Raw genomic sequence first — 25,021 nt, 5'->3', positions numbered from 1 at the left:
GAGCCTGGGCCGTGAGGAGTGGAGGCAGGCCAGCACACATCAAGCTCATTTAAGACGCTCAGAAAGCGCAAGCCCGGCGCGGAATGCCGTCGCCTTTGAAACAACACTCTGCCCCCAGCAAACCACCACAAACCGAATACGAAACCACCCTGGAGGGGAGCGCGCCAGCTCCGCATGGGGGACAGGCTCTCGCCTCGTGGGGTGGCGAGCTGCCCTTCCCCCGGCAGGCACCCGCTTACCAAACACAACGCTAGAAGACACTACGCTCAAGGCAAAACAACCCGGTAACGTTCAGGAAGAGGCTAGGACTTCAGCGGGATCGCCACCACCGCGGCACGACCCAGAGACGCGATGCGCGGGCGTAAAAACCGCGACACAGAGGGAGGAACCTGCCCCACGGAAGCGCCGGTAGCCAGTGAGGTGAAACCAAGCTGCACTTTCCGAAGAACCCCAGAACTTGCAAAGGAAACTCAACTTTGCTCTGATCAATATGATTAAGCGACTGCATAGTTCAAATGTGACTAACACGCTGTTGAGCTAATGAAGAGCAAATATGTGTAAATACCATCCAGATGATCAAATGGACTAATTAGTCGCTTGTGGCTTTTCTCTAAGAAGAGCAGAACGGGCTACGTATTTGAGATTTTCACATGTCCCAATTAAGCACGAATAAATCTACGTAGCGTGTCACAGAAGACACCGAAGCACGCGGGAGAGCGGGGGGAAGCACGCCGTGGAAGCGGGAGAAAGCAAGCGCGAAGCTCTCTCCGAACACCGACTACAAAGGAGGATGCCTCGAGACTCGGCCCCGCTCTCATTAGAAGCGGATCGGCCAAACTACTCTTTGGGGGAACTTGAGATACACGGAAGCCCAGGCGAAGGCCGCGACATCTTTGGTGGGGAGTGCATTCCGAGGAGCCCCGGCCGTACACCGACACTGAGAGCCGCTCCCCGCCCCGGCTCCCTCCTCCTCCTAATTAGGGAGTCAATAACGGGGAAGACGTGTCACGGTACCCGATCTCTCTCCGTACAAACGCCAGCTAAGATAAACCGTCCCCTCCTTAGCCTCCTAGTAATAAACATCCATCTTCGCTGCCTGCTCGGTGAACTACGGCTTGGCCTGAGTACGAGCCGAAGGCGAAGAGAACACACCCGCCGCTGCCTTACGGGTGTTGGGGGGAGGCAGGCACACGCTGGCCACGCTGCAAATCCTTCTCCTAAAGAACTGAAGTTTGAGGCAAGAGAAGAGACTTTCCCCTGAAGTCTGAAGCACGATTCACCTTTTAAAAAAACAAAAACAAACCCGAAAGCTGCATTTTGTCTCTCCGACTGGAAAGACAGGCAGTGCTGGCTCGCAGGTGAACAAAGTAAGCGCTCTTACTGCAGACACCTTCCTCGCATCGCTAGCAGCGAAAGGAAATCCCGCAGACGACTTTTGCGTGTGCGCGATCGGAGAGAAGAGCTGGAAGAGAGCTTCCTATTCCTGCGAGCACCGGGAAGCGCGCTAAAACTTCGAAGATGTTGATAAACGTACTAAGCTGTGGTAGAACTGCTTATAAACGTTATTTAAACAACGTAAAGAACCTAAGGACCAAATCTCATTAAATAAAAGGAGGAAGATTTAAACTAATCAGTGAGCGAGGTCTAACATTAAGTCACCCTCTGCGATTCAGGTTCTCTTACTAATAGTCTTAAAAGCCGCCGCTGATCTGTAGAAGCAGTTCTAATGGCACGAGCTGCTGCCGCAGGTGCCCACACCGGTCTGGCGGCTGCGGGTGCACCGCAGTCCCGCGAAGCCCGAAGGCCAGGCGAGAGCTCGGCAGGGCTGTGCGCGACCCTCTTCCAGCGGGGGGCGAGGGCAGCGCTGACTGCAGCTCCGCAAACAGCCGCTCCCAAGCGAACGAGAGATCTTACATTCTTTCACGCGTGCAACAAATTTTTGCTAATATTAATGGGAAGCCATCGCTTTCCATTAGTTGAACTCAAGATTACACTGAATATAAAGTCAACTGGCAAACACAGAAAAATGTACGCATCTTCACGACGGCAGGAGGGTCACCAGCGATGCCGTTAGTAACATTCGCCCTTAAGGAATATCATCGGTGGGCAAAGACCCTGTCATTCGTCATTAAAATGTGATCTCCCACATCCCCAGGTTTCGGAAGAAATGGGTCGGCATGTGGTCCGAGCAGCCTGATTATTGAAAACACAAAATTCATAAACCGAACGGTTCTACCATGCTACGAAGCATTCACGCGGATTTATTTTCCCTCTGCGTTTCAGATAATTATTGAAAGGCATTTCCTACAGCTTTTGCTTTCTGGCTGACTTCTTGCTCACTTCACCGAATGAGATGCAACCACTGCAGCTGATCTTCCCTCCTTCCTACGAAACGGGCCTTCTCTCGCCCTGAAGACGACAGATACGAGGCAGAGGAGGGCTAGCCTGGCACAGCTCCTGCCGTTCTGCCGAGCCTTGGCCTGGACAGATGTTCCTTCCAGGCCGTTAGCAGCTCCAGACCTGCCCAGAAAGCCAAACGATTCGCTCGGATACCCGTACGGAGCAGTGACAGCACAGCCAACTAAGCCTTGCAGGCTGGCTGCGAACCAAGGCTGGTATTAAAACCCCTTGCCATAAAGGGCAGCAAAACCTCGCAGCCGTTCCCAGTGACTGCCCAAGTAAAAGAGGGGCTTGGAAGCGGGGAACACCTCACGCTTACACCTCTGCTTATTCTTTGAAGCCAAAAATCACTTGGGAACCGAAAGGGGAAGACCCAAGAATCACACTAAATACAGCGTAACCCACAAAGAAAGCCTTGGGGGGCAACCAGGGATGCCTTGCAGGACAGCAAGGCGATGCAAGGGCTACGGCGTGCCACCAGGCAACCCGCCTGATGTTTGCTGGCAGCCCTTGAACATCTTGTGTCTGCACGTTCGAGTCCTGAGTCGCGTTGAGCTATCGGAGAGCTGGGCTGGCCTCCGGTGGGAGAGTGCTCAGCCTTCGAACCCTTGCTGCGTGCCGTCACTGGAGAGCTGTGGTTCTCGCTGGGCAGCCGGAGCTCTCCGAACGCCGCGCGGAGCCCCCTCCCACCCACCCCGTTCCCCCAGGGATTACAAAGTTCACCACGAGCACCTGTTCAGTCCTTACCGAGCACTGTAATTGTGGTATAAATTTCCTGGGGGGGATCAGTGTAGAGCTGGCAGAAGTACTTCCCTTCATCAGAAATGGAGACGTTTGTCAGGGACACTCGGAGCTCGCTGTTGGAGAAGTTCACCAGCTGGAACCTGCTGTCCTTCAGCGCTGCGGGGCAAGCACACCCTTAGTGAGATGAGAGAGGCCGCGACCCCTCTCTCTGCACAACAAAGCCAAAGGTCTGTAAAAACGGCAGTAGCATCTAGACAAGCACCCCCCGGGCTCCTGACTGCAGCTTCCATCCTGCTTCTTACCTTTACGCTGGGCCTACAACATATTTCTGTTCTGAGATCATTAGAAAGAACCAGCAGAGGCAAATAACCAGGCACAGCATCGAATCTTTGGACGCCGTTTCATTATGAGATGGCTCAGGGACACGTAGGTAAATCACTTATTGTGCAAATCCGCACCTGTTGCTGACTGTACGCAGTCAGTGGACTAAGGACAGCATGAAAGATAAAAGAATTGGGGAAAATATCGTTTAAAATTTGTTTCCTGACCAGTGACGGCTGTGCGAACGCTCTTAGGAATTTGGAAACCCAGCGGTTCAAATCTGGCCAGCCGAAGACGGGGGCCTCGAACAGCGGCGCGAGAGGGGCGAGCCGCCCCCGCGCGCGTACATCGTCGGGTCGCGCAGCGCCGTTGGTGCAGGCGGTTCAACGCGTTTCCCTGCAGCTACCGTGCTCTGTGGCACGGGCACGGCAGGAAACAAAGCCGGACTCCTTTGCCGGACGTGGCAATGACGGGAGATGTTCTTCTGGTTATAAAGCAGCACAGATGGTCTTGAAATTTGTAGTCTTCGAACCAAAGAGATTACCTCTGAGAACGCTGCACCGTCTCGGCGTTGCCCTATTCCATTTGTTTGTGTCAGCTAAATATTTGGCACTCAATTGCAATTCACCCTGAATTACTACAATCAATTCCTATTGCAAAGTAGGACGGGCTGACTTTTAAAGGGGACCATCAAGGTTTCAATTAAGGAGAAAGATTATGATTGCCTGTCTCATCTACCCTCTAAAGAATTGACTAAACTGTAAGTGTCTAGCGTTAGGGTAAAAGAAGAGATCTCTGCAAATGCTTTCTCCCGAGCGCGAGCGAGGCGCGGGCAAGGCGGATCTTGGGCAAGGAAAGACAAAACTTACGTCTGAAATCTCTGAAGTAAATCGTTTGTCTGTTGGGATTCAGGAGCTGAATCACCGAGTCGTCGCTGTTCTTGACTCGGCAGCTGATGGTGGCGACGTCTCCCTCCACCACCGTGACATCTTCGGTAACCAAATTCTGACCGTCACCTTAGAGAGGGAGCAAAGGCAAAAGAGCAAAATCAGAAACGACACCAGCAAGTTTCACCTGCGAACGACAAGCTCAGCGCCCTCGCGATCCGCGCCCAGCCCCTGGGCCGCTCTGACAGAAGGGCCTTGGCCGTCCAACTGGCCGGCCCAACGGAGCAAGGACTGGTCCGTCCCGCAGCGGGGACCTTGGGCCGGCAACGGAGGAATGCCAGCCGGCGAGCCTTTCACCCTGGGTCCTCCAGCCAGCTGGGGTTAGACGGAAACGGGACCCTCGCCGTTTTACGCCCCAGCCAGAACTAAGCAAAGGTACCTTGCACAGCCACATTTGGTTTTCGCTAGGACTGATATTAATTTCACTGCAGAGACACAATCGCCCGCACGACAAGGGCTCAAAACAGCAATGGCAGGGGATACAAATACGCATCTCCCCCCCCCCCCCGCCCCCCCGAACCGTACTGGCCACCACTAAATTAAAGAGGAGTAATCGGAAGGGAACTCTACAGCGGGAATACAGGAGAAAGGGCTCCTCGATGGCTAATGGTTTGCGACGTGACTGCTGTATGGCCTCATTACGGAGCACACTTTCATTGCAAAGAAGCCATTTTATCCCGGCACGTTCTCTCTGCTGTGTTATAAAGCGTGACCAAAGGCAGAGAATGAGGGAAAGACCTCGCTGGCCGCCACAAGCCCCTCCATGCTTTGCACCGGCCTCAGGGGAGCAGGTCCCACGCCACTCGCATGGAAGCCACAGAGGTTCACTTCCTCTCTCAACAGATGAATTTTGTTAAATTACCTTGAAAGAACAATTCGCTCTAGAAGCATTTATCCTTTGACTTGAGCAGACAGACTTTAAGGAACCAGTTTTTACTCACTCTTGTCTAATCAGTAGGGGCTATTATCGTCCAGAGGCAGGAAAAGAAGAATTCGATGCAATTATGCCGTGGGAGCCTTGTAATCACTTACAGGTCATCCCCTGGAAAACTCTCCTCCTAATGAATCGAACCATGACATCACACGCACGCCGAGCAATCCGCTGCACGGGCTGCGGAGCGCCGAGGACAGGAGTTGGAAAGAAGCGCTTGGCGTTTCTGTTTTTCCCCAACTACCAGGAATCTCGTCGAGACCGGAGAGCGAGCTGGAGGAGTGCGGAGCCGAGGCAGGACCGGGGATGCCACCCGAGGGGCTCCAGCCAGGGGACGGCTAGCGGGAGTCCCTCCCGGTAACAACTTCGGTCTGCTTCCAAACCGCGCAGGCGTCACGGACGAGGAGGCGAAGCAAAGCGGGGGGTGCCTCGGAAACACACGATTGACACAAAGTTTGCATCGGTTGCAAAGGAAGAGGCTGGTAAATCGTCAGACACCTTTCTGCACCTGATGGCGCCGAGCTGAAGCCTCGGCATGTTTCTCTGCCCTCTTGGCATGAATTTCGTTTCTGCAGCCTGATGAACTTTGAACAGCCACATGAAAAGTTGCTATCGAACAGAATCACACCCGCCCCAGACGAGCCCCCCCAGGCCTGTCGCAAGAGGTGCAAAGAGCCCGTCACAGACTGTTTCCTGGCTCCTCCCCTGCTTTCTGCACGTTGATCAGGCTCAAACCCCTCAGAACCGAAGGCGAGCATCCAGCCGTCCCCGCCACACTGTCAGTACCCCAACAGAGCGTTCCTGAACATTTCTAACCGCTGCAATACGTGAGTTTGTCAAGTGATATAACCCACCGACCAAAGGTGGGGGATACAACCACGTCACGCATCAAAAGGAGCTTACTGTCTGTGTGGTCGAAGACTTCAAACCCAGTCCAGGGGGTTTAAAGCGGAGTAAAGACAACTGCGGGCAGGACTACCCGTTAGAAGATTACGATACGTCATTGTACCCGTTAGTTAGACTGGGTCTAGTGAATTAAGCATTGCTTAAGTCCGCTGAGGACTCGTGTCCCCGCAGCACCGGGCGCGCAGGCAAGCGTCTCCCCTTCTGCGCCTGGGGACAGGTCCCCGAGCCCATCACCCGTGGCCGCGCAGACCCCAAAGGCTTATCAAGGGAAGAGCCACATCAACCGCCCGCGCGGCAACTCGCCTCCTAAAGAGAAGCCGCGGAGGTGTCACAGCCGCGCAGAACCGATGCGTAACAGCCGCAGCCAGGCTTCAGCGTAAATGACGTGCAAATATCGCAAAAGCGGTGCAAGCAAAAATATTACACGTTACTAACTGTTTCTGGGGAATAATTTTATCAAACCCATTCAAAACAAGATTCTTGCACAAGGATCAGCTTGATACGCTCTCATAAATGCAATATTCACTACAAATCATTAACAAAGCTATTAAGATTCGATTTCCATCTAAGCAATTATTGCTAGCATATTTTTTTTTACATCTACTTTAAAAGACTCAATCCTATTTTCAATTCATTAAACTGCTCCTTGCATTTACTGAATTTTACATCAGCTTAGAAGCCTATTTGAATTAATAAGAATTACAGTAGAAGTAATTTAGAAATAAATTATTTGAAGTTCAAGCCACTGAAGCTTTTCATGCCGGGATGCTGCTACATTAAGCCCGCTGAGTGACGGCTTTAGAAGTCCAGCATCTCGGTCCAGGCTGGCGTCAGGACCCCTCTCCTCCTCCCCGAGGGCCCGGGGTTATCGACAGGCAGGGTGCACCTAAGGACGCGCCGAACCCGCGGTCTCAAACAGCCGGCGTCTCCAGCCTCACGGCCTCGGCGTTCGACGCCAAAGCAGAGGGTGCCTAATCCGGCCCTGGCCTGCAAAGCTCCCCCTGCTCTGCTGACCCGAACTCGCTCGCTTAACCGAAGGCACCAGACCGGCCACGTTACCACTCGGGGTATCCGTAGTCACACCCGCTCCCGCCTACCAAGGCGAAAACGTCACTCCTGTGAACAGCATCAACCGCAAACTCTGAATGAAATAAAAAGGCAAGGTGAAGTGAGAGCTCTTCAGACCCGTCTTCAGGTCAACGTTTCCGGAAGTTTCTCGGTAAATAATCACTGGCAATATATACGTGTTTTGAGGAGCACTGAAGTAGACACCTTTACGGCCTTACGGGATATTGTACCAGAAAAGGAAAGATGGGCGGCAGGCGCAAGGAACGAAGCCTACAGACCCAACGGGGAGCGGCACAAGTTGAGAGAAGCAAAGGAAAGCTACCGTTGAAAACCAGCGCTCACTCACCTGCCGATCAGCAGCGCTTCGGGGGGGTCAGGCCACGAGAAGGGCCAAGGGGGGAAAGCCCCAGCAGAATTACACGGGATGGATTTTCATCGGTTACACGTGAACGGGCTATAAAAGCCCCCGTGCGTTGTCCTCGCGCCAGGCAACGGTTTCTTGTCGCTAAGGCCAATACGAAGTAAAAATCCTCTCCCCGGTGTTCGATGCGCGCAACGGACAGACTCCAAGACCTGACCTGGAGTTTTGATCACCTTGATCTGGAGCGTAAGGCATCGCTATCAAGGGAGGGGAAAAGGAGCATGAAAGCAGCCAGCCTCTGAGGTGGGCTTCGAGGTCAACTGCTGTATTGGCGCAACGTATGCGTGCAATATTAACCAGCAAGTATAATAGCTGACAGGGGTATCTGCAACGCAAGGGGAAGGGAAAAAACCTGCTATCCGTGTTTCCTTTATTACCCAAAGCAACTCTCTGGCCTCATTTACTGAATCTCTGTGCAATGTCGACAATGACACCGTCTTTTACACTGACTGGGAGGGGGGTAAGATGGGGGGATGCGACACTCGAGGAACGGCTTTGGCTGGAACCTGTACAATTAACGTTTGCACTCGTCCTCCTGCCTTAGACCGCCGCAGTCTTTGCTTTTAGGAGTGCCAAGACAGGCACAGATGAGTAAACGGTGCTTCAAACAAGTCCCTCTTAGCCGGACACAGCCCAGGGACCTTGGCTCACACGCAGCGGTCACATTTAAAATCAATTCCTTTTCCACTTGTAGCACACCAGGATCGAGCGAAGCGTCAGGGAGAAGAGAGGGAAGGATGAAAAGCATGTGCTTGTGAGCACGATTCTTCAATTTCTAACGAAACACGAGCCACGGGTACTCCGTCGGGAGCCGCGGCACCGCTGATTCATTATACGGGGTACTGTCACAAACGCTTTCCAAGACAGAGTAAATTTCACGATACCTGAACTACGTCAGCTCATAACCTTGAACAAAATTCCCCTTAATAAACTGAGCCAAATGAAACAACCCACGCAGATATACAAACTATTTGTTCGCGTGCTCGAGGCAAAAATGACACCACGATCAATCCGCGGAATTAATGCAATTTGAATGTCGAAGCTCATCCAGCACCTTCAGCTTTCCAGAAGGGACGCGGTGGTTAAGCAGCCGGCCCAAGCCGAGACAAACATTAAGCAGGTTTCACGTGCGCCTAGCCATCCACCGGCTCCAAAAGCTTTGTCCCCTTGCGGTTACTTCCCTTCACTGAGCGGTTCCTACGCTCCCTCCATCCACCCGTCGTGGAGAGAGCATCCCTTGAAAATAAACATCACGAAGCGTCTTCTGGAAGACTGTGGGAACCAGAGAGGCTTTTTGTCGTGATCAGATACAGGAACCTCGCAGAGCAGGAGAAAGGAGGAAATCAAATCGCCATTTAATTTCTCTGCAGATTTGCTTCAAGGAAGGAAGAAGAGAACTGACAAGGCTGCGCGGGAAGAAGTGGCTGCAGCTCAGTGCATCTGGTCTTGGAGCCTTGAGAGACCGTTTTAAAAAGCTACAGTCGTCACACTCGAACTTTTGAGAAGAACGGACAATCCGCTCTAATTGTGTTGGCAAGAAAAGGCAATTGCTTTTCACAGAGTGTGTTTCACGACATCTTTTCATGGGCAAAAGAACGATAAGGGTTTCAGGTCGGGCTGCCCGCAATACGCACGCGCAAGCGCTGCCGAAGAGGTCCCGCGCCGGTGGCCAGAAGGATTGGGTCTGGCGAGGGACAGTAACGCCTACACAACACACGCTAAGAACCGGCCTGTAGCCCTCGACACCTGCTTGAAGCGTACAGGGACGGGGACGCTGTCGCCGACTTTCACTGTGAAAACCTTAGGGCGAAGGGAAGGTGGCGGAACAGGCAGCCTGCTGCTGCTTACGCCCGCGCACGACCCCCAGCGGAAACCCTCCGAGGCCCCGGAGGCTGGAGCACCTCGGGGCAGTTCTTCTAACTTGACCCTCTTCCTCAAGGCAAAATTTTGGCTTCCACCGAGATTTGCCACTAACGTTTTGAAACGGCAGCTTTCTCTGCCGATAAGATGCAATTACCAGCGTTGTGACCCCGAGTCGAGTATCGCCGAGATTCTCCTGCATTCAAGAGGCTCTCGTTCCCTCTCCAGCACCTTCTCCGTGGCCAGCAACGGGCTCGGCGGGGCCAAAACTCCACTCTCTTTCCCACGGCAAAAAGCTCTTCAGAAAAAGTAATGGTGGCAAACAAAGAGAATTCTAGAAAAAGCTCGTTTTCAAGTTTGTCCTGCTGCGCGGGTCCGTCACCCGCAACACGCCGCAGTTCAGCTCTGCCCTGTGGAAACCCCTGTTCACCGCGCACCAAGAGCGAGAGCTGCTTCCCAGCGAGGCGCCGCGCTGCAGCCTCCCAGCCAACGTGAGCAGAGCTCGCTGAGGTGACACCAAGGGAAGGGGATCTCACAGCGCAACCCCTCTCTCTGAGGCTTAGGCTACAGCAAACTGATGTGGTAACGCTCGCCTTGGGCTAATATTTTTACTTTCACGTTTAACACATGTTATTCTTCCTCCACAGCTAGGTTTAAAAGAATTGCTTTGAGCAGGGAGACGACAAATTCTGTTGCTACCAGTTTTGGTGTCACCCAATGCTGCAAAAAGCATGGGTTTCCATTTGGGGAAAAAAAAAGATGGGGTGGGTGGAATTAACAGCCACAGAAACTATTCCCAAAACGTCAGTATCGTGGATGTGTAAAAATACAGGCATCGCTGCTGGAGGGCATTGCCAAGGAGGGAGCCGCTCCTTGGCGACGTACGATGCCTTCCCCTTCCAAAGCAGAGACCAATTCTGTGCAAGGGTTTATCGTTTCTCAGGAGAGGGAACGGAAAAAGAGATGGAGGCGCCAGATTAGAGCTTCGTACCGCTATCGGCGCAGCCAAGGTCGACAGCGACCTCGCCGCGTGTCCCCAGACCCACCGAAGCCAGGGCGAGGAGCTTGCAACCGGTCACGCAGCCCAGGCAGATGCCCGCCAGCGGTGCCATCGCCGGGACTGGCTGCCACGAGGCTTCTGCTCTTTACGGCGAATTTCTGCGAGATCCCCAGTCGTCGTCTGCTGGGACACCACCGCTCCCGCCGCGCGGCACCCGCAGCGCCAGCTCCTCCGTCTGCTTGTCACGCGCTTCACCCAACCTCTGTAATTGCAGGGACCTATTTCCCCTCTTTCTCGGTACATATTTTAGCAAGCTCACGCACACGTGTGAATGCTTTCAGCACCTTTCCGCGGCGATGCACGCGGCGAGGCAGACGACCGCTTTCCCCCGCTCTTGCCAAGCTACGGCTCACGCTTCCCTGCTGAATTACTCTCCCCGTCGCAGAGAGAACATGCAAGATTGTGCTAAAAATTACCTATTGCGGGGAGCGTGTTTACGTTATGAAACATACACTTCAGAAAAATATACTGCAAATTCAAGCAAGCTGCGCACAGCTATTAAATTTGCAGGGGGAAAAAAAATGCTATAGCCACCTTTACAGCCTTCCTTGCTTAAAGAGTACGAATAAAAGATGACAATAGCTCCGAACTGACACCAGAGGCTGTATTTACTTTAAACGTTAGCGAATTTCTGTGTGATGAAATGGCATTGGGGAATTCTTTCTGCTGGTTTGTAACCAAAATGGCACAGAGAGAGAAAACTGATGTGGATTGCTGCTAAAGCTGCACGGCTACGCACGGTTAGTCCGAGGGGAAGCAGCTCCAGTGCTGAATCACGCTCCCTCCCCCCAAACGCTGAAGGGCTGGGGCCCCTCCGGAGGGGCAGCCGCGAATCCAGGCACCCTCCGAAACGCTAAGCGGGGAGGGGGCACCGGCAGGGCTCCCCACGCACGTGGTACGGCGCCTGAGGGGAGCAGCCTGGTTAGCCTGCATCCCGCCTAACCACCGAGCTAAAGCACTTCTTTTGATCTTCAGAGTGAAAACCGAGGTGCTTTTGGCCAGAAGGTTTTTCAGCCTAAAGCGCTTCCTGACTTCCCGGTGCCCATCAACGCCGCTTCGCCCCCCTCCCCTCGCGTTCCTGCCGTTACCAGTAACCATGTCAGCGCAGATTTATGACCTGTCGCAGGTGCAGGGATTAGATGTCACGCTTGTCTTTCTATCGCCCAGGTACTGATAGATTAAATTCCACGGCCATACGCTGCCCGTCCCTTCAAAGGCTACCGTCGGCGGATGCCGAGGACGAAGGCGGATCGCTCCTGTCGCTGACCGGGCGGGGGGGGGGGGGGGGCTGGCAAACGAGCCCCCCGGGAACCAGGCGGGGAAGAACCTGGCGCGGCTCGCAGCACCGGTGCCGTTTTTGCAACGAAGCCCGCTGTTCTGCAAACCTCAGTTGTTTGTTCCGCGTTTCTAACCAAACCTTGTGACAGAAAGCTGTGATGTGTGCCATCGCGGTTGCCAGAAGTTCGGTCTTCCGGAGTACGACCGCATTTCAAGGTAATGGGTTCGGACCGTTTGGAGGAGGAACCCTACGAGTCACACCCGCCGCAACGGAGCTGCTGATGTCTAGAAGCCCAGTTTGCATGTTTTGCTGCCATGCCTAAGGTAGGAAGCCACGTGCTACGTTTTTCCTGGCTTAGAACTACTTTCTTAACCCGTTTGACAGTTCTTGAATAAAAGATGTCGCTGCTGCAGCTTTATTTTATTTATATCTATCCACGTAGGGATGCTCAAGCAGCTGAACTACCACCTCTCCAGAAACAGCAGCTGATCTCTCGCTTCTATTCTGGAAGTTGACCGTCCATGGCAAGACAATAAAAGGCCACTTATTAAAAGACTGTCTTGCTCTCTTAAGGCCATGGGTTTATCAGAGCATCGTCCCAAGGACCTGCGAGCACTGCTCCCCGGCTGCTGCGCACAGGAGATGCGGAAGATCTCTTTGTGGAAGGGTCTGAGAAAGGGAGGCAGGATGAGGAACTCGTCCCCCAAGGGACGCCCGGGGGGACGCTAAAAGGCAGAAGCAAGCAAGGGCGCAGCCTCGCAAGAGACACAAGGCAGCACCCTTTGCTCCTGCTCCTCCGTACGCTGCAAGCCATCGTCCAGCAAGGACACCACCTACAGTGCAACGCTTCCGTCTCCCCACCGTCACTCGGAAGCAGCATCAGCAAGGGAGAGGTGGTTTGACAAGCTAAGAGGGCCCCAGCAGACTGCTGCCTGCATTCAGGATGTTTAAATAATACTCAGTTAGGCTCAACACTCATTCATTATCAATGTTGCCCTAATACACCGTTCCTCATCTGCATTTTATCTTCCAGCTGCATCGCTATCAAGGACACACACAGCCTAGACCTAAGGAAGGAGACCTTGATTAATCCAGCGTTTAACACACACGTGGAGCTTCCTCTCTCTGCCGTGACTTGTTCCGTTAGGAGCCGAAGGCAACGTGCAGCAGGTTGCTGCAGGCAAGAGGAGGGCGCGCTGATGGAATATCCAGTTTTCACAGACAATGAGCGCGTTCAGGACGTTTACATTAGGCGAACGATATTATTTACCGGCACCTGCTGCCTTGCATTCGCTTCTCTCTCTGCCACGGGGGGCTGAAGCCCTGGCAGACTCTGCTGAAACCCTAAGCACGGAGGAGAGAATCTACACGTTTGCAGGTTTGTCACCCGCGCCGGCACCTCTATTTTTGTGCCGTAGAGGCTGGCAGCAGCCACACGCCTTGGATTTAGCATGGCACCGGCCACGCTCCGAATTGGCGTGCTTATCTTTGGAGCAATCTCACCCATCTGCTCGCTCTCCACCTCCCCCTGCAGCCGTCAAACCCGCGCTACCGAGGGCATAAATCGGGTGCCGTGGCCGGGGCGGAGAGGCGGCGGGGGTCCCTTCCCTCGGCACCCGCCGCGGGGAGCGCTCGCAGGGCTGCCGACCCCCCCAGCCCTTCGGCTGCCAGCGTTTGGCCACGGCGCCCTGCTTACCGAAGTCCGGCTCGGTGCACGCTCAGGTCTTCCACGCTACGGCACCTGCCGCGGGCGCAGCGCCCGCACCCCCAGAACCCGCCCACGCCGAGCCGCCGGGACGATGGGATTTTCCCGTACCGAGGAAAACCGCTTCACGTCAGATGACGGGTTTCGTTTTACTCTAATGAGCAGCTACATCTCATATCTGTACCTGGAACCCGCTTCTTGCACGTTTTTTAACATCCTTTTTATTTCTTTTACTGTCAGCAGCATCTGTCACAATGTGGAGCTTAATAATCTCTTTCAAACCCAAGAAATCTTTATTTCTGTAAAGCGCCCGAGATGAATTTTGATCGACGCCAGCCCGATCTCTTTCCTAAAGAAAGGATCCCCCTTAACTACCTGCACACGTAACTTAAAGCTGTTCTGAAATCTTCAGTTCCGCCGCCGCGATAGGTGAGAATTAAATGACAAAATTAATAACAAATGTGCAAACCTGCACAAAATGTCCTCAAGCACAATGGGATAACAGATAATAAAGCGGAATACGGTATTTTTCTCGGGGTGTTCTGGCCAATTCCCATTCTTTGGCCGAGACAGCATGCCGTCGGCTTTAAATTGCACCGCTTCACTTGCCGCGTTATACACAGAAGTTATTTTGTAAGCCTTCAATAAAACGCCCGCAGAACTTTTACGCAAAGCGTTCGCCGTTACATAAAACGCGAAGGCACAACACCCGCCAGCTCGGACACCCGGGAGCTTGCACAGCCAAAGCACCCCTCGCGCACAAACCCCTCGGGCGCCCGAGGACAACATCTCCTCCACAGACTGAGCCGAGCTTACGGTCTGCCCTTTGGCGTTACCTCCCCGTCTGCAGTCGCGGGAGCAAAGCCGGCCTCAATTCCCACCGATGCGTCGCCTTGAGGCGCTTTGCTCACACAGTCTTCATCTTTTTGGGCGAGCGCACCCATGTTCCTGCCCCGACGCGGGGCTCCGCTCCCCCGTCGCGCCCGAGGACCGCGCAGCGCCGCGGCTCTCGGCCACCTCCCAGGGCGCAAACCCACCCGCCGCCCCAGGGGACCGTCCCTGGCCGCGGGCAAACGCGAGCGAAGGCCGACCTCGCACGCGCCGCCTGCACGCTTTGCTTTATGCCTGGAGCGGGGAGATGCTAAAGGTCGAGGCACACCGTGCCTCCTGCTTGCCAGCCTCCAGAATTCACGTGCTTAACGTTGGCCAGGCGTTTTTCCCCCGTGATAAGGCCATGAGGAGGGGGGGCCGCTGTGTTTAGGGGTGTCTCTCCTTTCCTACCCTTCTTTTTTTAAGCCTCCCCCCTCTTTTAGGATTTTATTTTTACAGATCAGAGACAAGACCTTTTGTCAAAGAGAGAACAACAGACACCGTCAGCGAGGGTGACGCGCTTCCCCCCTCCCAAAACACGGCGGGGGGGGGGGGGGGGGAATCTCAGCGGCATCACAATCAAAGCGAGAACTCCTTCCAATTTATACTTCCAAGGAAGGATAAAAAGGTATGTTGTAACAAAAGCCTTTGGTCTAGATTCCAGATCAGACACAATGATGAATGCTAGCCTAAAGGGCAGCATATTTGTAAGTTTTAAGTCTCTTGCAACCAACTGTCCTGATTCATCCCTGCGATAAAGGCGGCTCTAAGAGCTATTTTACCATATTTATTATTTTACAGAAGAGGGAGGAAAAACGCGGAATTGGCCCTCAATCTGCCACCCGTCAGATTTATAAATGTTAGCAAAAGACCAACGCTAACGTCTTTAAACATTAATCTACTCGCCGCAGATTCTGCCCGCGTCCCCCCCTCCAGCCTCGGCCCGGTAGTTCTCCCAGGCTAGGGGAAATAAAATGCATTTTTGTACTTCCTCCCCCCCCTTCATCTACTGGATTTGCTTTGACTAAACCGATGAAAAGAAGAGAAAGGGCAGATGCTCCTCAACACATTACTGCCTGCTGTCAGTGCTTTGCCAGCTGAGTGGAAGGCACAAAGCTCTGATCCAGTGTTTATTTTTAAAGATGCAGCTTGCTCGACACATACTCATTCTTCACGCCTTGTTTTCAAAAGCCTGTCTGTGCCTGTTCGCTGGCTAAGAGGACAAAGGCAAAGCTGGGAGGAAGGGGAAGGGAACCGTACAGGGCACACAAAAACAAACCCGCGATTTCATAACCCGCGTTGGCCCGATCCCCTTGCGGCGACGGGACCAGAACAGAAACGGAGCGACGCGCCGGAGGGCGTGGAGCGCGGCGCGAGGCCTGGGCTGCCCCAGCCCCGGCGGGGCGCGGCGGCGGCGGCGGCGGCTCGGCACCCACCGCGGAGCAGGAGACGGGTCGAGCCTTCCGCTCGCCCAGCCGTGCCAAAGCAGCTCGAGCCGCAGGAGCCCGGCCCCCCTGCGTCCACAGCGCTCCCCTCTCAGCGAGCGCTTCGCGGATTTCATCACGTTTCTTAATGTCGCAGTTGCCTTTTAAAAAGGGATTGTATTTAGTTTTTAATTAAGTCTTCATCCCGGTACAAAACCCCATAGGCCTCGAGGTTTAGATTGCCGTTTTAGACAAAAGTAAAATGGTAAGTGCCTTTTACATGCAACACCATTAGATATAATTAAGCAACGGGTAAAGCATACATCGTGCTATAAACGTCATTTAGTTTTACAGTTAAACTCATCAACATTTATCAAAACGCTGCCTCAAGAAAGCACGAGACAGCTACAGCTAGCGACTTCAACTCGCTGCCGTCTGAAGCAGCGCGCTGCGAGGCAGAACTGCAGCAAGGAGAGCCTTCGCATTCCGTATTTTCATCTTTCAGGCCAAAACCTTAATTTTCCGCCGCGCTCCTGTGCACAGCAGGCCGGGGGCGCGCGAGGGGAGGGGCTCCAGGAGCGGCCCCGAACGCGGGGCAGCCTCAGACGAAATCCTGACGGCCCCATCGACGGCGCTTCTGCTGCAATAACACCCCACGGCCCGCCCTGCTCCGTGAGCCCACGCGAACGGAGGCAGGAGTTATTTACTGGGCGTCGGGGAGCGCCAGCGGGAAGCGGCACGCTTTGCTCTCGCTCCCGAGGATCCCGCTTTGTTCTAGCACCTCCTGCCACGGGCACGCGTGCGCCGTGTTCCCGCTGCAGCGGGTAGGAAGATTAAAACATGCCTTTTTTTTTTGGCACCTGCTTTCTGGTTAAGGGGGTGTTTGAGCTGCCACAAAAGGGATGCGAAGTGTAAAGAAAGAAAAAGCACGAGCAACGTGCGTGTCCAGGCACCGCTGTGCCTGTTCTACTATCGAATCACAGTGTTTCTTGTTCTCTCCCGAGAAGCACTAAAAGATGCAAACTGAGCCCGTGAGGAGCAATTTCCAATTAACTGCTCCTCCCTGATACTCGCATGGTGAACACCGGCAGGTGCCGGCTCCATCAGTAAGGATCGCGGGCGCCCGCTTGACTGTGAGCTGCGTCGGGCTCCCGGACTTTGCAGCTTTAGACAGAATAAAAGGCAGAAACAACCCCCAGATTTGAAATTGATGTTTCATCATTACCCATCATTAAAAAAAAACCTACGCTGCCGTACAAATCCAGAAGTAGCAAGGAGCGAACGCTGAACGTTCCTGCGAGTATTTCTCAGCCCTCCCTTTCTGCCGCGGGGTGAAGGAGTGTTTTTAGGCGGGCGAGGCTCTCCTCCTCCTGTTCTCCCCGCGGCCCCGATCCGCCTGGCAATACAGCTCTGCAGCAGAAGCAACCGTCTCTTTGCTCGAACGTCTCCTTCGCACCCGTGTTGGCAAGGCAACAGGCATCGCAGGGCTCTGGGGAGCTCGCTCCCGCCTCTGCGCCCACAGAGGGGAGAAGGGAAGGGCCGCAGTGCTCGAGCGGCGCTCGAAATACCTGAGTTTCGGCTGGCTTCGCATTTGTACCTTTTCTGAAAGGTCTGGCGCCGCTCCCGGCCTGGGGCTGCCGCGATGCTCAGCTCGAGGAGCAAGCCGGCAGCCGGCCACTGTTCTGAGCAGCCACGGGAAACTGTCTGCAGCCCTTACAGGAAATCACAAACGCTAGTATTAAAATCGGGTTTTTGCAGGGCTTGAGCAATTACTCCCTCGGCCATTTTGCGCCTGCCCGTGCTGCCTGTCTTTAGACAGCCTTACTTCTGACGGGAACGCAGATAGCAATAGCCACGAAGCAGAAGCGGTGTTAGAGGGGACCCGAGAACAGCAACAGCTGCACGGCACTTGCCATCTTCGGGAAGAAACTCATTCTTCCACCATTTTTTTTCCCCTTTCGGTTCTCGAGTGAGTTTTCCCCCTCTCTTACCGCGGCGTTTGCCCACGAGGGAGGCCCTCGGCTGGCGGTCCTCGGAAGGGATGTCCTCACCTACAGCGCAGGCAGGGAGGACTCGCTCTCTGTGCTGCTCGTTCACCACGTTTCTGAGCTCAAAGACCAGGCTTTGGAGATGAAAGGAGTTTGGCCGGTATAAATTTGCACCCCCTCCCAACATTCCTCCCTCCTCCTGCCCACCCTGCGGCAGGAGAACTACTAGCAGATAAACCCCACCTTCCAGCCCACGGAACCGCGCTCAGACCGGGGGACGGTGCAGACCTGCAGCCCCGGCCGGCTGGCAGCCCAGCCAGTCATCTCGGAAAGGGATGCGATAGCCCAGCACCCGTCCTGTGGGTCACCTTGGCTTAAAATTGCGTGCAAACACGGAGAGACCACTTCACTAAGAATCTATCTTCTTAACTGCTTGAAACTGAATTTCAAACACGAGCATGCAGCACTCCTCTCTGTTTGCTATTCTGAGCTTCTCCTTCGGCCTTATGATAAAAGAACGCAGGAAATTATAACCAACCTTCCCGCCAGCCCGGAAAAGGGAATTAATTACTGCGAGCACAAAGTCAGCGCCATCCCAATAAACTAATGCAATCCGTTCAAGCACTGACAAGCAAGGAAAACATCCTAGAGGCTTGATACCCCACTAGCCGTTCATATCGTGTGCCGACGCGGGGGGCACGAACGCCCCTGCCCTGGACTATCACAAAGCCGACATTATCTCTACCGTTATTAGACTTAAATAAAGCCTCTTCTTCCCCGCCCGCAGCACCAGGATTACAAAAAGCAACCTCAAAAGACCCGCAGCTTCTTGCCGCGCCTGGCTTCACGGCGGGGTTTACTTCTGCCGGCCGGGATCAGACCATCGCGACAACCGGCGACAGAGTCCCTCCGTGTGACACGACGCAACGATGAGCTCGGCGCCGCCGGGCACGGCACAGAGCTCGCGTGGCGCGCTGCGGGCGGGGGGACGCTGCGCGGGTGTCTGGGCTGGGGGAGACACCGAGCCTCGGGCAGTCGGTGCCTAGGCGGCCCCCCCCCCCCCCCCCATTTTGGGTTGTAAACACGGTGGTTGTATTTCAGAATCGCGTCCTCTCGCAGCTTATCTTCGTGCTGCTGTTACCAAAGCCAAGCGCGCTCAGGCCCTGGTGCTGACATGTCACAGGCGGGACGCGGCACCTTTTACAGACGTTGCCAACAGCGGCCGAAAACCTACCAGATTTGCTTAGCACGCCTTGAAAGAACAACTTCAGCCGTACCCGTTCTTCACCGTTCTTTTCTCAAACCCCAACAGTTTGAGGAGGTCTGCTTATTTTTGCCAGCTTTGAAGGAGCTGTAAGATGGGCCCTCTAGTACTCAGCACATCAAGGGCAGACTATTGAAAGAAAAGACTCATTTCTGAAGGAAGTCCTCCACAAGAAGCAGAGCGTTATTGCCCACTGAGACCGCGCTCAGCGGCGCAGTCGCGACAGTTTAAGTTTTTGGCAGCTGACCGTTTCATTCAGGAGCCCTTTTTGCATCCGAGAGCAAGTGAAATCCCCCCCTTAATCACTTGCATTTAAAAACACTTTATGAAAAACCCTCTAACTTCCAGTAAGGTCTGTCAAAAATACCCTTCCTTAAACCCCAGAGGCCCCAGCCTTTCAGTAACGCTGCTGCCGACGAGCCGTACGATGCACCACGCGCCGGAGCTATCAGCGTTACGCACAGTTCCTCGTGGGCGATTTTCTAGCGAGCCGCTGCAACTACAGTGTGGCTCAACCCGGCTTTTAAAAGCCGTTTATAAACTTTAAAGCGGCTTTCGCCGAAACGCCACTTGGGTGGCTTCTACACTAAGCATGCTTCTGTTTTGGGGTTGGTTGGTTGGTTTGTTTTTAAACCTGCCAGGGCTGCATATTACCGAAATATTTTCAGGCTAGCTGTTAGCTGGAAGGGTTACACCAGTTCTGCAGGTATCATAAATCATTTAATCCTCGCAAGGCTCTCCGAGGGTTCCGCCTCCGAAGTTACGTTAATAACTCGCCCAGACTCGAGCAACACCATCCTCTCCGCAACAAGTGCGCTGTGCGAGCGCAACTCCTCTCGGCAGCTCGCCTCCTCGGGCCGCTGCTGGAAATGCACTGCCGTGGAATGACGATCCCGTGCATGCAATTTATTAAGCTCCGCCGATGAGATAAAACACTCGGGTTTTGTGGAAAAACGCTTTGGCACAGCCACCGTATGCGTGACACCGAAAACGAGCTGGGTTACTTCAACCAGGAAAATTTTGTTTTCCTCCCGCGTACGTTTAATTTGGGAGCAGCTCATCTTCCTGTCACCGCCCTAAACACGGAGAGCTAAAGAGCGCGCTGGAAACGGATCAGCGAGCGTGCGCTTCTCTCCGGTCGGGGATGAATTATCCTTCGCCTGCTACCCAGAGACAGCCACCGGCAGCCTTCGCCGGCTGATGAATGGTTTCTTAGTTTGGGTTGCGTTACGAGAACAAAAACAAACCATCGCGAATCGTAAGGTTTTATGGGTATGCTGTTTCGTGTAATTCCCTAAAAATAAAAAAACCCGAATCACGTTCTGCTCATTAGCAAACCTCGCTGTGCAGAGCGAAGGGTTTTGAGAGCACGTGGCGAGTGCTACACGGAGGTAGCACGGGGGACAACAGATGATGAGTGAAGCCAAATTCTATTTTAATACGCCCAAAGAAACAAGACCATAATCAAATGGGGGTAGGGAACCAGAAAAGAAGGAAAATCAGCTGCCACACTCTTCGTTTCAATGTGAAATGGAAGATAACGCATTAACCTCGCCGCTCCGCGACCGAGGGCTGCCAGAAGCCACGCGATACAGCAGACTCATCAGCAAAATGTAGGCCAATAGGTAAACTACCGGCGTAGACGCAAACACGCTCAGCTCTGAGCGGGCCTGGCCACAATTCGCTGCAGAAGCCAAAGCGGTTTTTACTCAAACTTCACTTCTTGTTTGGTACCTACCAAACGCCAAAGAAAACGCTCAGAAGCAGCAAGCTTTAAAACACCCAAGTACAAACCCCAGGGCATCGACAGGTACGTGGAACAGGAGAGCTGTTCACCTCCGCGATGCACGCTTTAATGCTTTCTCATCTGGAAGCGCCCGGCTGTTGCACCAGCCACACGCTTGCACCAACTCTGCACTTTGCTTGGGATTATTTGTGAATGGGAGTCCGAACCCCGTAACCGCGAGCCCACCCGCTTGCAAAGTGCCCGCATCACTCTAAGCCGCAAGATTTTGCCAGCCGGTCCCAACTGATGTGAAACAAGAGGGTTTTGGTGCTTCAGGACCGGACTCCATCCACCAGCAGCACCCAAGGCACGGCTTGAGCACGGTGCGGTGAGCGCCGTGCCTTTGACAGCTGCATCCCAAGGCTTTTGGCGGGGTGGAGAACCACCGGTTTCCCGCACACCACTAAGGCGAGCAGGACCTTTGCCGTGAGGCTCAGAGGATGGCCACCAGCCTACGTGACATGGCGCCCATCGCCAGCCTTCAGCCTGTACTTAGGAACGTGGCTTAGGAGGCACGGGGGTGTTGGGGCTGATGGTTGGACTCGATCCTAGAGGTCTTCTCCAACCTTAATGATCCTATGATTCTTATCCAGACTGCTGCTTTCTGAAGACCCGCCGGGCTGGGGGTGCTTGGGAGTAACTTGGCCGGAGCAGCTCCTCCGTCTCCTGCCACGTCAGCGCTGACGAGCGTGCTGCCGAAGGCAGATAAAGCAAACCTTCTTCCAAAGCACTGCGCGCTTGTTTTGCTATGGTGAGACCCGCTCAGCTGAGAAAACGACCTGCAGTACTTTTGTCATCTGAAAAACGCTCAATCATGGCTCATCCCCGTCGCCAAAAATCATTAACGGCGCGATCCAAAAGGGCCGCAGCTTCTCAGCCCTTTTCCCTTGCTACCCCCACCCTCCCCCCGGACGCGCAGCCAGAGCTCGAGGGAACGTTTCAAATGGCGATCCCAATTAACAAGCCCACATCTATTCACGCTAAAAGGTTTCGCGGCTTTCATTGAAAGCGTTGCTTTTGTCTTCCCGCCGTCCCTTCCCAAAGCAAGGGCTCATTACTGATGGAGACCGGTTGTGTAATTGGTTGGGAATGTGGTTCTCGGCACAATACCCCGGAGAGGCTGCTTTATGAGGTCTCCTAATACTACCGAAGAATACCATGAAAACCCCAAACCCAGATGTCTGGCTCAAACCCAGGAAACTTGGCCGGCCCAGCGAGATTTCCACCGCGCTGACACTGCACTGCTGCAGCGCTGCCAAGGCGTCGCGCTTATGTAAGGGCGGCATTCACAAGCGGCTACTGTAAAACAAAGCGCGCCGTCGCGGCCGCTTTCTGCCAGCTCTCCTTGCAGGAAACACGGCGTTCGGCAACCGCCTTTCGCCGGCACCGAACTGCAGCTCCCTGCAGGCGAGGCCGTGCTGTCTCGCCACGGAAGGCAGACCGCCCTTCTTAAGGGAGATAAGGCAGACGTTCACGCCTCGCAATGTCGCTTTGATGTATGAGACCTCAGCGCACCATCCAGCTAAAGACAACGTTCCAGGAAGCGTGAGCGGAGCTCTCCAACTGCGTTTTTTTACGGTTTTCTGAATTTTGCACACAGCCTTTGCTGCTTCGTAGCCTGTACAGGAACTGGAAGGAAATTCAGCATTTTTACATAAAACGTTTTGCCCAAGTACAAACACGAAGGCATCTTCCATCCACAAAGAACGGGCAGCCAGAGCATGTTAAAATTGGACAGGGTCAGCAAACCCGCTGAAGGGAGGCTGTCTGTCAGGGGCGACACCCAGGCGGAGCCGAAATCGGGGCAGACTGGGCAGCGCGGCGTGGTCCTCCTTCGCTGGGGTCAGAGCCACTGAAGCTAAAGGGCAGCCCATCAGCTCTTTGCCGTGGGAGACCAATACGCGTTACGGAGAGGAAAACCATGTTATGGGCGAGCACTTTGGCCTCGCGGAGATCAGTAACGGCAAACTTCACAAAAACAGAGAAACAGGCCAGGAAAGAGTCTCGGAACTGCGGCGAGAGAGTTCCTCGTGCATCAGCATCCCCCCCAGCAATGGTCAGCAGAACAACGCGGTGCAATTAGCCACATGAACGGCTCTCACGTGGTTTAGGGCACGGTTTGGATAGAGGTCGCAGCCCCCAGTTTCTGCCGGAACTGGAAGATAAGGGATGATCAATGGCAACGACAGGAGCCATCACCAGAAAAGCACCTATTTCTCTGCAGCAAATTCTCACCCTGTGAGAAACGCCCCTGCCTGACCGTCCGGGACGGTGACAGGTCGGCTGCACGATACCACCAGCAGAACGTACAGCACAGGGGAGTCCTGCTACAGGAATGTAAATACCGAGGGTGTCTGCAGTTGCTTCGCTTCAGCGCCAAAAGCACTCCAGGAACACAAAATAAACACAGTGAAAGCCCTCAGCGAGACTGCCAGGCTCGAGAAGCCAGCCCTCCGTTTAATTAAGGGAGTACCAGCGAGCTTCCCCTGCGCATCCGCAGGGCGCTTCAGCCCACCCGAAGGAAACAGAACCGCTGCCCACCACAAATAAAAGGATTTTTCTCAGTCCAGCACATCTGCTGCCGTTATTTTTCCCGCTCCCTGAAACCCCCCGCTCCCGGGAGTCCCGCTGCGCGCCAGAGCTGCGAGCGGGCGGCCGGGGCGAGCAGGAAAACCGTGCGGCCGCGCATTTGGCGGAACCCCACCGCTGCGCGGTAGCGCTGCGAGGCTCGGGAGGCTGGAGGGAACGCACGGCTGCCCGCGGCGGCGGGCGAAGCGGTAGGTCAGCCGGTACGAGCCGACGCGCCCCCGGCGCGGCGTGCCACCTGCAGCGCGCGGCTCTCCGCTCCGCCCCTCAGCGGCCGCGGCGGCACAGCGGGGAAGCGAGCGGCTCCTGGCTCGGGGGGCCAGGTCAGCCTCCCTGAGCCTTCTCTACCGTCCCAGCGTGCAGGAGCGCTTCGAGCCTGGCAGCGACATGAAAAAAGGATCGAGGGAAATTGCTGGAAAAAAGACGGTACGGGAAGTCCTTGGTCTGAGGCTGTAGACCACATCCCGCCATTGCATCCCTTCCTTGCCCCGCGGCGGTTACGGAAAGGAAGCTCCACCTCAATATGAGGGGAAAACCCCTTCCCTGTGCGGGTGCCAGAGCAGGGGCACAGGCTGCCCAGAGAGGCTGTGGGGTCCCTTCCCTGGAGACATTCACCCCCCGCCTGGACGCGGCCCTGTGCCCCTGCTCTGGGTGGGCCTGCTCACGCAGGGGCTGGGATGGGGTGAGCTCCAGAGGCCCCTTCCAGCCCCCGCCAGTCTGGGATTCTGTGAACGTTTTCTGGAAGCAATACCCATGGCGTTTGAATGATAGTCTCTCTACAAGGACGAAATTTTGGATTGGGTTGCTAAAAGCATCAGCCTGCTTAGCAATCGAAGAGCAGCATCTTTAAAGGTCACAAGTGGGGAGAAAAAAAAAATAATAAAAAAAAAGAGACTCATTCAAATTCCTCGCAAACAGGAGCTCGTTTTTCACAAATCCACCCTGCAGTGCTCAGTAACATGACCTTTCACTTACAAAGAGAACAGCGGATTTCTGCCTCTCATGTGTTAACCTCCCTTCCTTTCCATAAATTAAACAGAGTCTTGATACCATCACAACAGCCTTCTCCAGCAGCCCCCGTAAAGTTTCCACAGGCTGTTCCGGTTTTGGAATTGCTGAGGGTCTTGAGCCCATGCAATCGCGGGCAAACAGAAAAAGCAGAACTTCAGTGCGAAAGGCAGGCGTCCTCCCGAAACCCTTCAGTCTCTCAACATCTACAAAAAGCCCAACCCAAAACCGGAGTCAAGTTGGAAAACGTGTGGAAGGAGAGCCGAGTACGGATTGGAGGACAGAGGCATTTGCGGAGCCCTCGGAAGAGACTGTAGCACGCCTTGTTTCAGTCCTCGCCCATTTCAACTACTCCAGACTGCAAGACCCAAACCAGAAGCACCCCAAAGAGCCAGGGTCACTTTTGGGGTGGAGGCACTAACCTGCGGTCCCATCCAAGGAGGCAAAGGAACA

At 54.4% G+C, this 25,021-nt stretch overlaps 1 protein-coding gene across 4 annotated transcripts in view; it reads right to left on the bottom strand.

The window, feature by feature from the left end:
• CADM1 (cell adhesion molecule 1) overlaps positions 1–25,021 on the bottom strand; it is a 161,553-nt gene that overhangs the window by 49,209 nt on the left and 87,323 nt on the right. For all 4 annotated transcript variants that reach the window (XM_064470988.1, XM_064470990.1, XM_064470991.1 and 1 more), the window contains exons 2-3: positions 4,335–4,481; positions 3,148–3,300 (exon numbers count right to left, since the gene is read on the bottom strand). In XM_064470988.1, the coding sequence (XP_064327058.1) occupies positions 3,148–3,300; positions 4,335–4,481 (300 nt within the window). The remainder of the gene's footprint in view (positions 1–3,147; positions 3,301–4,334; positions 4,482–25,021) is intronic.

Source organism: Phalacrocorax carbo, chromosome 21 (genome assembly GCF_963921805.1).
Source record: "Phalacrocorax carbo chromosome 21, bPhaCar2.1, whole genome shotgun sequence".
NCBI lineage: Eukaryota > Metazoa > Chordata > Aves > Suliformes > Phalacrocoracidae > Phalacrocorax > Phalacrocorax carbo.
Note: the sequence above shows the minus strand (reverse complement) of the source record. Positions and strands in the feature narration are given on the sequence as shown.